At 43.1% G+C, this 13817-nt stretch overlaps 1 protein-coding gene across 4 annotated transcripts in view; it reads right to left on the bottom strand.

The window, feature by feature from the left end:
• Creb5 (cAMP responsive element binding protein 5) overlaps window positions 1-13817 on the bottom strand; it is a 421895-nt gene that overhangs the window by 9052 nt on the left and 399026 nt on the right. For 2 of the 4 annotated variants that reach the window (XM_023709868.1, XM_023709870.1), the window contains exons 8-10: window positions 10128-10451; window positions 7080-7163; window positions 5454-5681 (exon numbers count right to left, since the gene is read on the bottom strand). In XM_023709868.1, coding sequence (XP_023565636.1) covers window positions 5454-5681; window positions 7080-7163; window positions 10128-10451 — 636 coding nt within the window. The remainder of the gene's footprint in view (window positions 1-5453; window positions 5682-7079; window positions 7164-10127; window positions 10452-13817) is intronic. The other 2 variants (XM_023709869.1, XM_004626507.3) reach the window with 1 other exon arrangement.

The raw sequence follows: 13817 nt of genomic DNA, 5'->3' as shown, positions 1-13817 counted from the left end.
ATCCCAAACACCTGAGACACTCTCAGCCATAGATAATGTAGGCAAAGGTTCTTGGCGAGTGGAATCAAGTCCCAATTTTTAGTGAACCCACACTTTTCTATCCAGACCTACAAAACAACAAACAAGAAAAGGATTAAACACAATCCCTATTCTCCTGCTTTTTGTACTTTGGGAAGAAAAACATAACCCTTGGTGGCTGTCTTGGAGATGGTGAGCTTGGGTTCACTTCTTCCTATCCTATCTCCCGCACAGCTAGACCCTTGACAGGCAGCATTTGATCTCCAGGCATGAAGAATTTATTGTTCCTTTAAAAACAATTTTTAAAAAAACCCATGGATTCCATTTTCTGGTTTTCTACAACTACAAGGAACACACCCTAAATTATTACACAATAAACCTTTTCCTTCCATAAACTGGTTTACTATAAAACAGCATCAACCACAGCTCTGAATGGTATATATATGGTGTCCTGGCATATCACCAAAGATGCATGAAAATATATGCCATTAATGGCATCTTGTATATGGCAAGAAAAATGCTATTAATAAACCAGTATGGTTTTACTGTAGAGAAACCAAGGTCCTGAGAGTTGTTAAAGTCTGTAAAAACATAGGAAGACAATGAACACTGTCAAAACTCATCATGACTGAAAAATATATATGAATAATCATATTTCTTTTGTTTTTTGAATTTAGTCATATTTCTTATTGTAATGTGTTATTTCTTACATTGTATCATAAATTTATGGTTGACAAATGGCCAACTGATATTCTCCATAGAGAAGAACAACTGGCCTCTTGTTCGGATCATATGCACTTTAAATATGATGCTGCAAGGCACTAAGTACTGGCCTCACAATCACAGATAGTTGTGGAGTAGCAGGCAATAGAACAGGAGCTCTCAGTGAGAGGTAATAGGGTTTGAGGGTGGGACATAGCTCTGAGGGTCGAGTGCTTTCTTAGCTTGTACAAGTCCTTGGGTTTGATTCTTAGCACTGATTAAACAGTAAGAGAAAGAGAATATTACCTTCCCAATGTGCTGTACCAAGTATAAGACAAGAGGCTTGGCCTAGTTCCGCAGGGTCTTCCAGACAGACAGCTTCTTATTTTCTGATTGTTTTTGTGTGCCTTCTACTGGAAAAGCTAATTAATTACCTAACTATTTATGAAGGATTCAATCCTGATTTGTATTCATTAGTTTACTACTTTTGCTATTGTCAGAAAGGCTTCTATTTCAGATCTTAAATTTCACTGGGAAGCCAGTTTTTAACACCTCCTGTACTTCCAGATCTGATCGAGGCACAGTCCAAAACAACATCGATAGCTTCACCTTAGAGCAAACTTGTGTGTGCCATATATTTGTCTATATTGTTGAATCTATGGAAGCTTTGAAGGATTCCATAGGGGCCCTCGGCTTAAGAAAGGTCACGAAGCAGGGACTCCACGAAAGGAGAGTGTGCCGTGTGCTGTGCACATGCAAACTTATTTTAAAGAATCCATATAGAAAGCCTGGTTGATGTATGAAACGCAGAAATCCTGGGCTATATTTTAAGTAAAAATTCTTTTCAAGGTAATGTAAGTAGGATCACCTTGAATTCATTTTCGAAGAGAACAACCAGATAGCAAATATTTCAAAATGCCTGAAAAAAAAATCAAATGTGACCCACACGTCTAGTAGGGAAATAAAAGCCAGAACTTTGGGAGGCATTTTTCTACTCCAAATTACCTTGCTATATAGAAAATTCATCATTTTTAAATTCCCCTTATATAAGTTATAATAGTTCTAGGTCTTACTATAAAAATACTTCACAAAAGTAAAGTAAAAATAATTTTTTATTCTCTTGCTGAAAGCAACTCTTCCTTTTTTCAGTTTTTTAAAGTAAATTTGGATTAATACTCCAAAGCAGTTAGTCATTTAAATAGAGACCTTAAAAGGGTAGAACCCATGGATGGATTATTTTTAAACCCGTAAGTTTGCCTTGGGATGAAGTAGTACCCCATGGAGATATTCAATACTATAATATCATTCTTTAAACAAGCACTCTGAGAAGTCCCTAATAGCTATATTTGTCATGTTTGGCTTGGAGAATGTCATTTTATTATATGATCAATGCAGAATAATTTTGGGGGGTAAGCAATAGTTTGTGCCAAAAAAATAATCATCAACATGGGTCCTCCAGTGTCCTCCTCCATTTGGTGTATTAGCTGAGCCCGGTTTGGGTTGATTCCGGAACAAAGGGCTTCCAATTTGTCAAGCAACAGCTCCCATCTGGTCTATTCTCTTGCCAAGTCCCAGCCCAGACCTGGGCTCATGTGTCTAAAATTTCAGCGGCAACTGAGACCATGTGTCTCTGCACTAAAGAGGAAAAGCAATTATTTCTGTGGGTGACCAGATGATTTCTATAGCCTCTGCTGAACACAAACGATCTGCTGAGCACCACCTCAGTAGTGGTTTTACTCTCTCTTCCTCAGAAATGGTATTGACTCCTTCAGCTTAAGGACTTTCTATGTAAAAGGTCGCACAGCAGTGGGTTAGGTGGATGGGAGGCTTGCCTGAGTCCTCATTCTGCTACTTACTGGTTGTGTGACATTTGGGAAGAGCCCGTGTCTCCCCAAATGTCAGTTCCTCCCTTTAGAAACTGTCAGGTTGGGTGACTTTTAATTTTTCCCTAATTCCTATACCTGTGTTAACCTCATGATTTGTTGTGAGACTAGGAAATAAAGTCTGGGATTTTGATTTTGTTTTCTTAGGTCTGAATTTTCCAATTTGAAACTGGGCAGCCTAACTAGAAGGTTCTGTGTTGGAAAACAACTCAAAGGTGGCAGGTGGCCATCCAGCCCTTGGGTATTCCATTTGGCTGGAGTTTGTTTGCTTAGCACCTTCCATTTCTGTTTACTTAAAATTTGGCTCACTGAATCAGGCTCAAAAGAGACACCTTTTGCTTTTGACAAAGGTCCAGTGAGAGGGAAAAGGGTCATGCAAAGGTAGCAGGATCAGCAGCGTCCTCTCCAGTCTCACAGGGCGTGACGCAGAACACTCAGCATCACAGAAAAGACCGATGGCCATGGCTTCCGTCCCTCTAAAGCAAACCAGTAGTCAGAAAATATCACACCTTAATCTTTTCATTCACAGTTTTTTCTCTTCCTCAGTACTCTGTTAATAACCATACTTTCGTGTCTGCTGCATGGATTAGGTAGGATATTTTTTCCCCCTGACTTTCAGGAGCTAGAGTTCTGGTATTTCTTTTCCTTAGATATTTACAATTTATAATCCTATAATGTAAAAGTATCTAGTAAAGGAGAAATTTACCTCATGTGTTTCATGAAGGCAGTTATAAACCCAGATATGTCACACCATGAACATATCGGACATCAAATTCAACCAGCATCTCTACTTCACTGGATTCCTGCTGTGATCTTTTTGTGTTTCACACTCAATGATGGAAAGCATGATCCTTGAACAGGAAACATACAGCAAGTCTGTAGGGTCTCATTTTAGCTGACACTGATTTAAGTACATGTCAGAGAGCCACTCACAGATCCTTCATGTCAGGCAGGAGCTCCTGACTCAGGCCAGTGTTTTACACCACCATGCTCCTTGCCCTAGTCAGGGCACATTGGCCAATGTCTCAAGACTTTAGCTAGCCACAACTCAGGCCATGGGGAATATGTTCTTGACTACTAGTAGGTAAAGGCCCAAGAGACTGGTAAGTGTCCTACAAGGCACAGGACACCAGAAGAGAACACCTGCATGTCTGCACCAGCCTCCTGCACCCTTGGAGCTGGGTATCCGATTGCCAGAGTTGCCTCACTTCAGTTATTATAAAACCAACAACTGGTGCTGTATTTGCTTAGTCCATCCAGATCTAAGCTTTTATTTACTTCACACATGGTGTATGCAAATTAACTCATCTTCAAATGATTTAGCCTTACCAGCAATGTCCGTGAAATTGCAGGCTCGATGTTCTAATTCCATTTTCTATGTACGTCAGAATAGAAATGTGACTATGGGTATAAATATGCTTATCCATGTTCTACCTAAAAGTTTTCCACAGACTACTGCTCCTGCCAGATGCTAGGAATGGTTTTAGAGGTATTTAGGTTCAACTATTCCTCTGTGAGTTGAGTCCCTGCAGTCGCATCCTTGCCAAGTGGTCATGCAGCCAATTCCCATCCACTGATTCAACAAACAGTTCCTGAGTGTAGGTCATGTACAAGACAGGAGATAGTGTGTGTGTGTGTGTGTGTGTGTGTGTGTGTGTGTGTAGGGTGTTACAACAAGACTGGGTCCCAACTTTTACAAGCTGGGGAACAGGGAAACATTATCTAATTTTCTGCCATACCTGCTATACATTGCCCAATTTCCTACTCCTGTCTGTCATAAAAACCGGCGCATTTAGAGGGAAAAAAGTAAACACCACAAATGACATCCCAAGGCCATTTCCACTTAATAGAATCAAAAACTGCAAAGGCTTTGGCACCCTCATTTCTTCCTAGGATGTACGGAGAACCACATGGGGGAAAATATGAAGGGGACCCATGCCCTACAAGGGTGGGCAGTCTCCCTAACTTAGGTACCTCACCCACGGCGTCTTGCCTCTTGACCACTCCCTCGCGTCCTGGAACTATGAGGTCGTAACCTGCAACTCTTCCACTGTTCCTGAGCTGTTTGTGTCATGTCGGCTTAGTTGTTCTTTTTTTCTTTTTCCTGGCAAACACTGCACCCCCTCTGAACCGCACCATTTGCACACTGTGAAGGCTGCCAAGGAGACCCTGAGGACAGTTGTTCTTTCCTTTACCTCCAGACAAGCCCAGAGGTATCCTCTGTATAAAATGTCCACAGTTAAGCTACCCACAAAAAGCTAAAGTCGAGCAAATATCAAAGCTTGCTGATTCTGAAAACTAAGTGAAAACATGCCTTTTGTCTCAGAGTACAATAATCACAAACCTTTCTTTCTTCCATTAAAGAGAAATAGAGACAGAGGGGCAGAGGCCAGAACAACTCCCTCAAGCTGGTGGATATAACCAGGTTGCCTCTTGCTTGAAGACTGATTCTGTGCTAAGCATTAGTTCACTTTCTTTGCCTAAAACCCCTGTAAAGTCATTGTTCCCACTTTACAGATGGGGAAGCAGCCGCGAAGGTAAAAGGCAGCAGGTTACTCCTGACCAGGCTTTGAGCTACTGCTCTTGGGCTCCTGGACTCTGGCCCTGGGACTTAGTTGTGGGGAACCTTTTTCATCAGAGCTTTGTAGGTGGAGTAACTAAAAACTGAATGAGTTATTTTGTTGTGTAGAGTGCCCCAGAATTAATAAGGCTTGACGCACAGGCTTGCACCTCCTGTGAGGGCTGGAGATGTGTGTAGCGTGCCTGCTAGGTCAACAAGTGCCCACAGGGCAGGAAACGCCAGCTCTGCACAGGGCCTTGAAGTCGCGGGGGAGAGACAGTGGCTGGCACCTGAAGCTGCATGTTTGTCTGGGTGAGTTCTTCTGCTTTCTTTTCCAGTGACATCACCCAGACCTTCCTCTTCTGTCTGCAGCGGGTGGCAGCTGCCCGGTTTCGTTCCAGAAATTTCCGCCGCCTCTCGTCGGGATCCTCGTCCACCACCCTCCGTCGGCGCCCCCCTGTGGGCTGGGGCGGCTGTATTGTCTGGGTTGGCTGCATCTGTTGTGTAGCTGGTGAAACCTGTGGGTGCAGAGAGGAAGGACTGGATGGGCACAGGGAAGGACACAAATTGCCTAACGGGAGGAAACCCCAGCCAGTGTTAAAATGCACAGGAAGTACGTTGTGTTAGTAAGTGTATCAGTCTTGGCTTCTGTGAATGAAATAAACGAAATCACACTCATGACAGGAAAAGAAAAAGTACCACTGAGCTCTAAAGTCTATACTGCTTTGGCTAGGTACAGAAATGACTCATGAAAAGGTAGTCCGGTAGATTTTTCCCTAATAAGCATGCAGCTAAATTGTAGTACAGGAAAAATTATTTTTACTTCCTCCGATGTTAAGAAAAAACTTTAAGGTAAGCAGTGTGTGATTATTGGTTTGAAGACAAGTCAGGATTATTATTATTATCACAATACTAATGAGTAATCTGCCATGTGCAGAAAACCTCTGGACAGGTTGGGGGTTCCTTTCATTGAAATAACGTCAAAACGATGTCCCTAGAATGTTATCTGGACATCTTCGCCACTGAGTCCTGTGGAAAGTACCTGGTGACATCAAGAAGGGAGCTGGAATCTTATGTTTGTTGTTTCCCAGTGGCTGGTGCAGAGGACTAGCTGGACCTAGAGGCTCTGGTGGGATCAGCCCGCTCCTGGGTGGGACGTGTGAACACAGGCCATTGACAGTGCCCTGAGCCCCACGCACACTTGTGCAGTGTGATAGTGAGGACCGGTGGTGTGTGACTAGGTACCTACATTATGAGGAAATCCTAGGAGTGGCAAGGCACTTTATTAAAATGTTTTACTATGGTTATAGACTCCTTGTAAGGTCTGTGTGGGACGCAGCGACATCTAAGGGTTAGGAGACCCCCACACAGACAGCTTCGTTTTTCTCCATGAGGCAGACATGCAGCACCTTGTGAAATTTCTACGACTGCCTCTTTATATGTCTGGACACCTAATGCTTTCTTTAATGTACTTCACTCCTTTCTCCTTCATTCTCAATAAAGGGTGGTTCCCTCCCCCATTTCTCAGTCACTCAGGTTTATGGCTGTAATACCTATAAAGCTGTTTTACAAGAGACATTTAACCTGCAGAAATAACAGGCAAAAAGTTTTTTAAATGAAGCCCAACAACCTTCTCTACCACATTCTAACCCTCTGATTGAAATCAATCAGAATGACTGTAATTGCGCTAATAATGACTATGGGTTGACATCAGCTCCCTGCTGGGGATATATTTCAATCTTATGCTCTCAAGACTTCTATGATTGGCTATGAAAATATCAGGCCCAGGAGTAAAATTGAACTGTATCTCAGTGGTTGTATCTCATGCAAAGACATTTCTGATACTCTTGACTAGTAATTCCTTTCCTCCCGATCACAGAGGAAGAACCAAATAAATTGTCTAAGGTCTTACTCACCAGAGTGGCTGCTGATGACATAATCCTTGTTATTGGCAAAGATGTAGCACTTGTCATTTCAGATGCTAACTCCTGAACTAACTCCTGCAAAGCCAAGCATTGGGAGAAACTGGGCTAAGTGCTTGACTATTTTTGCATTTTCGGTTGCACTTGTGAATTAGTAACCTCTGACTGCCAGCCCTGTACAAAACTCATAATTAGGCAAAGCTGGGTTTTGACCCCCGATGAAGGGCTCTTTCTTTCAATGCTGTGTTCTTCTACCCTAGTTTCAATCAACTATTAACTCATGTCACATTTCTGGTGCTTTCACCTAAAGGGGCAAGCAATGGTGATTTCAGTAAAGTGCAGATTCAGAACTGAAGGGGATGGGGGTTAGGAGAAGTTCCTGGTGGCCATGCGGTAACACTAGGACTCTGAGCTCAGAGCTTTGCTTTGCTTTCCTTTCTCTCTCTTTATCTTTGTTCTTTCTTTCTTTCTTTCTTTCTAATCATTTATTCATTTATTTATTTGGTGCAGGGTCTCACTACACAGCTCAGACTCACAGTGATCCTTCTGTTTCAGTCTCCTCAGTGCTGGGATTACAGGTGTGTCCCACCACTCCCGGCTTTTGTGCCCAGCGTGGCACGCCCAGGGTTCCAGGATTGGCATGACACATGATATTGAGGATCGAACCCAGGTCCTTGCGCTTGCCACGGAGACACTTAGATCACTGAGTTATCTTTGACCCCAGAGCTTTTCTTAAGATGCAGAGCTCTCAGCTTTTTCTTATGTGCAGGAAAATCACATGACATGAGAAAAAATGCAAAATGCAAACTTAAAGTCAGGCTTTACATCCCTAGCAATTGTGGTTACTTATCACTTTACTTTTAGAATGGAATTCTCTTAGCAGACATGTTCCAAAAGTTTTGATCAGCATGGTGATGCATACCTATCATCCCAGCTAATTGGGAGACTGAGAGGACACAAAAGCAAGCATACTTAGATGTTCTCCTTTTCCTTAAAAAATAATTACAAATCTGCTAATATTTAACAAGGTAGCTTCCTCTCTCTCTCTCTCTCTCTCTCTCTCTCTCTCTCTCTCTCTCTCTCTTTCTCTCTCTGTATTTTATTAAAAATACAAAAGGGTCTATAGGGTCTACATGGTCTCATTATGCAGATTGGACTCATAGTGATCCTCCTGTGTTCATCCTCCCAAGTACTGGTATTACAGACTTGCAGCACCACACTCAGTCTCAGTTTCTCAGTGTACCCCAGGGGCGGGGCCCACATGGCATGCTGGGCATGGAACCCTGGCTGTTGTGTCTTCCTAAGCAGGTGCTTTAATCTGCTGAGCTATTTAGCTGGCCCTTTTCTTTTTGATTTTTGAGACAGCATCTTGCCATACAGTGCAGGCTGGAGTTGAACTCACAGCAGTCCTCCTGCCTCAGCCTCCAGAGTGCTGGGATTACAGGCATGAGCCATCAGGCCTCACCTTTTCTCTCTTTTATATATATGTCCTCTGGGAATGAAAACGTCCCATAGATAGCACTTTATTACTAAGCTGCTTGCTAAACTTTTTGGAATTTTGATTTGAAATTAAGCATGGCTATCATGTTTTGAAAACTTTTTATAGGGATCCTCTTATTGAGTATGCATAAGAGCCCCCTTTTAATAGATGTGAAAAACTGAGGTTTGGAAGGTTAATCATCTGTGTCCACTATCATCCAGCCATTAAGGTTTCTTCACTCTAAAGATCCAGGCATTTGTGAAAGTTTAGTGAACAGATGAGAGTTGCTTGTGGTCAAGCCACTTTTGTCACCAGCTGCCCAGGTGTGGTGTAGGTCAGAGGACAGGTCTCAACAGCTCTAAATACTGCCTGATGTGACGTTTGTTTCTAGAGGCAGATGATGGGGGAGACAGTGGATAAGTGTCACTTGGTGGTCTCCAGTTTGTGAAACCATTCTGACCCAAATGGTTGGGTTCTGGCCTGGTGGATTGAAAGAGATCATCAGGCTTGCGGATCTACAGCATCTAGGGCAGGTTGTGTCCTTGGACATGCCGTCCGTCCGCTGACTGACACCCACCCCTGTATGTGGACCCATCTCAGCCTTGGTGACATAATGTCTGCCTGGCCCCCAACTCTCTTTGAGTCTAGTCTAAATGCTGGCTTGCTTTCTAGCCACTCCTGGTGACTCTCCACCCCTGGGATTTGGCTTTTCTCTTGGTCTGATCATCAACAGTGTTTGGCTCTCTCTGCTTCCTCCAACGCATTTCTCACTCAGTGGGATGAGTCACCTCTCCTCACCATTTGCAGAGCACCTTACGCCCTAACATCCATCACCCAGCTTTTCTGTCTGCATGAATTGTTGCTCTTCAGATTTTAACATTTACCTTACTTAGAGGGTTGGTTGCCCATTGGATCTAAGTTTCATGATACCAGTGTCAAAATTGAGTCCATATGATATTTCAAAGCATAGCACAAAGAACCACCAATGAACTTCTTATTCCTTCTCACATCTTGCATCACTAACTAAAATTCCTTCTGACCCTTGCATTGTTATTACTTTTATTTATATATTTGGTATAGGGTCATGCTAAGCAGCTCAGACTCATAGTGATCCTCCTGTCTCAGCCTTCCCAAAGGCGGGATTACAGGGTTACACCACAAGGACCAGGTTTTGGTGGCCAGCTTGGCGATGGGCAGGCACACCATGCAGTACCCAGGATTGGATCTGGGTCCTTGTGCTTGCCAAGCAGGCACTTAGACCGCTGATCTGTTTCCCTGGCCCTGTTATTACTTCTTTTAGATCTAACTCTGTAGCACCAAAAATAGACGTGGGGGAACTTAGAGTTGATATTGGTCCTAGTGACTAGACCTGAAATTTATTGCATTGTTTATAGAAATTATAATCTGATAATTTCTTTTGGGTAACTGTCGCCTCCTAAGACATGAAAAGAGCTTCCAAGAATGTTAGACAGAATGCCCAGGTCACCAAGCAAGCTTCTGCAGGCAACCCCAGCAGTCATCAACAAGAATGAGAAGCAAAATGAGATTGAAGGCGGGTCTACCTGTGCTTGGTTGCCGGTGTGCAGGGGCGGGTGTGGCGAGGTCTGGTGATGTGCTGGGTGGGCGTGGAGGTGGGAGTGAGAGTGATGGTGAGGATGGCTCTGCTGGTGATGGGGCTGCGGGTGAGGGTGGTGCGCCGGGTGCTGGTGCTGGTGTGGGTAGGGGTGGTGGGGCGGCAACGTCTGGTGCTGATGTGGGTGAGAGTGCATATGGTGGTGCGGCGTCTGGTCCTGCCGGGAGCCCATCATGTCCATCATATGTCCCATGGTGTTCATATTCCCATTGGACATGGCAGCAGGATGATGAGTCAACGCGGCCTTCAACCTCTGAAACAGAATGAAACAAGAGGGGACAAGTGAGATCACTCAGGCTCACAATAGGGACTTCGAAGCAAAAGGAGAAATATTTACAGGTCTATAGTATTTGATGGTGCAACTGTTCACATTGGCTACAGATAGGAGGACAGATTTTATATCGATCTCATAGTTTCCTACATATGGTAGTGAGTAGGAGAGCAATGTCAGTCTCCACTGCACCATCACAGCAGCTGCAGCAGACTCCCTACCAATGCTTAGATAGTCAGCAGATGTGGGAGCCCTTCCCTGTGCTCTCAGCTAGCCTGAATTGCAAGCAAGTGCAACTTAGTGAGACTGTCTTAAACTAAAATTAAACAAAATAAAAACAAAAAGGGCTGGAATGTTACAAGAATGCTCAGTTTTCTCTAGGTTCGATCTCCAGCAGTGCGTGTGTATGTGTGTGTGTGTGTGTGTGTGTAAGCATGTGCATGTATGCATGTGTGCGGCACGTATGCGGGTGCATAATGCGTGTGTGCATGAATGTGTGTGTGTGTGTGTGTGTGTGTGTGTGACAGCAGCATGAATTAGTTGTCTCACTAAGAGGCATTTCTTGCCTTTTAGTTGTTCATCATACCTTATCAATAATCAAGGGTAAGTACAAACCTAACAGAATCATTCAGTACAATAATGCCATTGAATGGACAGTTTCCACTTGTCCAGCACTGTGTTTGGTAATGACTATAAAAATAAAAGATTTTGCTACTCAAAAGATTTCTCAGATGTGTGGGAGGAACAATTGCATATTTTAAATTCTTTCTTTCTACTGGAATCAAACTCAGGACCTTGCACTTGTGGCCCTAATTTCACACTTTGGAATAAAGTATGATTACTTACACTATTTTGGGGTTTTAAATTAGCATTAGCAACCCATAACTCCTGAGGCAATATGCAGGCCTTTTCCACTTATTACCATGATACTTTTTTTTTAAATGTATTTAGTTCAGGGTCTACAGGGTCTCACTACACAGATCGGACTTGTAGTGATCCTCCTGTTTTCAGCCTCCCCAGAACTGGGACGCCCGGACTCTGGCTGGCTCAGCCCACCCTGGAGGCGGGGTTGGCATGCTCTGTGATGCCGGGGATCAAACCTCAGTCCTTGCGGATGCCTAAGCTTGCCTAAGCAGGAACTTTAGTCTGTTGAGCTATCTACCATGATATTTTTTGTGGCTCCTCCTAATAACCTACATTTCCTCATACTTGTATTGTTTTTGTTAAGTTCAAAAAAGTGAGCAAAGTAGGATGCTGCGGGTTTCTGTACTTATCTACCTTCCATGACAGCCACACCACCAGGCTGCCTATGTCCCTAAATACAAAACAATGTTCATTAACAAGCAAACAAACATGCACACAAATAATTTATAGCTGAATCTAAGGCAGGAATCAGCAACTGTTTTCTCCAAAGAGTCAGTAAATATTTTTGCCATTGTGTGCCTCGCAGTTTCTTTCTCAACTACTCAGTTCAGCCAAGCTAGGGCAAGAGCAGCTGTAGACACATAATTGAACAAGATGTTTTCCTCACACAACTTTATTCAGGGACAGAGAATATAATTTCATATAATTTTCTCATTATATAAAAGGTTGTCCTACTTTCAATGTAAAACCCAATTTTTAACTCACACACTGATTAAAGCCAGGGAGCAGGCTAAGTTTGGCCCATTGGCCATAATCTTCTAACCCTATTCTAAAGGACTGGTGGGTAAGCCACTTCAACCCAGTGTCTTCAAGATTGTTTTTCTTCTTCACAGGCAATTATCATCCTAATCCTGAGGGACACGATGTGCTAAGTACTGGATAATGCATTTACTCCTTGAAAATGTATCCTACAAAGAGATGATAGCCTCATTGGCAAGCTCCCATTGGCTTCATGAAGTATTTACTAGGAGACTCAAATTCTCTCCAGATTTGTGTTCTTATCTGACTGATGATAGCGATGCGTAATCACTGTGAGAACTGCATTTAGATGACAGTGAAGCCACCACACTCTAGCCCTGCGCAGCACTGATGATTCTCAGCCATTAAACTATTAAGAAATACCAAGTTGGCTAATCAAAATCTTGAGTTAAACATAAAGAGGCTGGACTTGTAAAAATAAAAGGAGGGAGGAATGGCATTCTACATACAGCTAGCCATGGCAAACACTTTCCGTATGCTAATCCAGTAACCACTTTGTGGCTGACCTCCGCCTCCAGGAGCAGTGGCTACTGACCTTGGTGAAGAAAGTACTGAGGAAGTTCAGCTTCCTGCACCCCTGGCAAAGATGAGCTGCTGGCCTTAGGTTTACTACTAAATACAACACTGAATTAATAATCCTCCTCTCCAAGTTTTAGAAATGATTTCATTGTTTTTATAAAAATGCTCATTATAAAAATTGAAGCAGTGCTTAAGAGTGCAATGAAGTCAACCACACAGAAGCCAAATGGGCTGTTTATCCTGGTGGGTGAGCAGCATTCCAGAGAGCTCCGAATAAGCACAGAAAGAGGCCAAAGAGCCAGGAGGACAGCTGCGCAACCAGCAAATCATAGTACCTTTAGGAAGCTGTTTTGACTGTGGCAGAGAGAGAGAGAGAGAGAGAGAGACAGAGACAGAGAGACAGAGAGAGACAGAGAGAGACAGAGAGAGAGGGGCAGATAGACAGAGACAGAGATAGGCAGATAGACAGAAAGAAGACCAAATTAAAATTGAAGTTAAATGAAACTTCAATTCAAGAAAACATTCTGAATGGTATTTCCAAACTTAAAGATGAAAACAAACATGAAGAATATTAAGGAGAAATGATTATGTCTTGCTCGATTTCCTGGATAGTATTGATGAACTTTCCAAAACTTTTTATTTTCTAATTTCATTAACATCAAAGTATATAATTGTACAGTAAAAATCAATCTACTGCCTAGGTTTCTCTCCATAAGCCCCGGTCTCACTGCCCACCTACAACCGGCTTGGACCTTCAGACATCTGCATAGCCTTTACAAAGACACATTCGTGCTAGCCCCTTTATAAGGGTAGTTCTGCATTCAGCCCTCTATCAGCACAGCCAGCGGAGGCCGATGAGCGCAATACCTGAGCCCTTAGTATGTGTCAGTTCTCATTCTATGCTTCATAATTATTAAGTCTTTAGTCTTCAAAACAGCTCTATAAACACTGAAAGAGAGGCAAAGCCATGATGGGTAAGCCCCGGTCCTCTACTCAGAAGAGGACAGGGAAAAGGAGTACACTTTGTAGGAAAAAGTGTGCAGGAACACACTTTGGTTGGAAAAGCAGCACACTGTGAGAAACAGTAAAAATCTATGCAAAGCCATCACCCTGGCATCAAAAGGAGAGGTCAAAAGAAAAGAGAAG

The sequence above is a fragment of the Octodon degus genome, unplaced genomic scaffold (genome assembly GCF_000260255.1).
Source record: "Octodon degus isolate 3935 unplaced genomic scaffold, OctDeg1.0 scaffold00015, whole genome shotgun sequence".
NCBI lineage: Eukaryota > Metazoa > Chordata > Mammalia > Rodentia > Octodontidae > Octodon > Octodon degus.
This window is presented reverse-complemented; position numbering and strand designations above follow the sequence as displayed.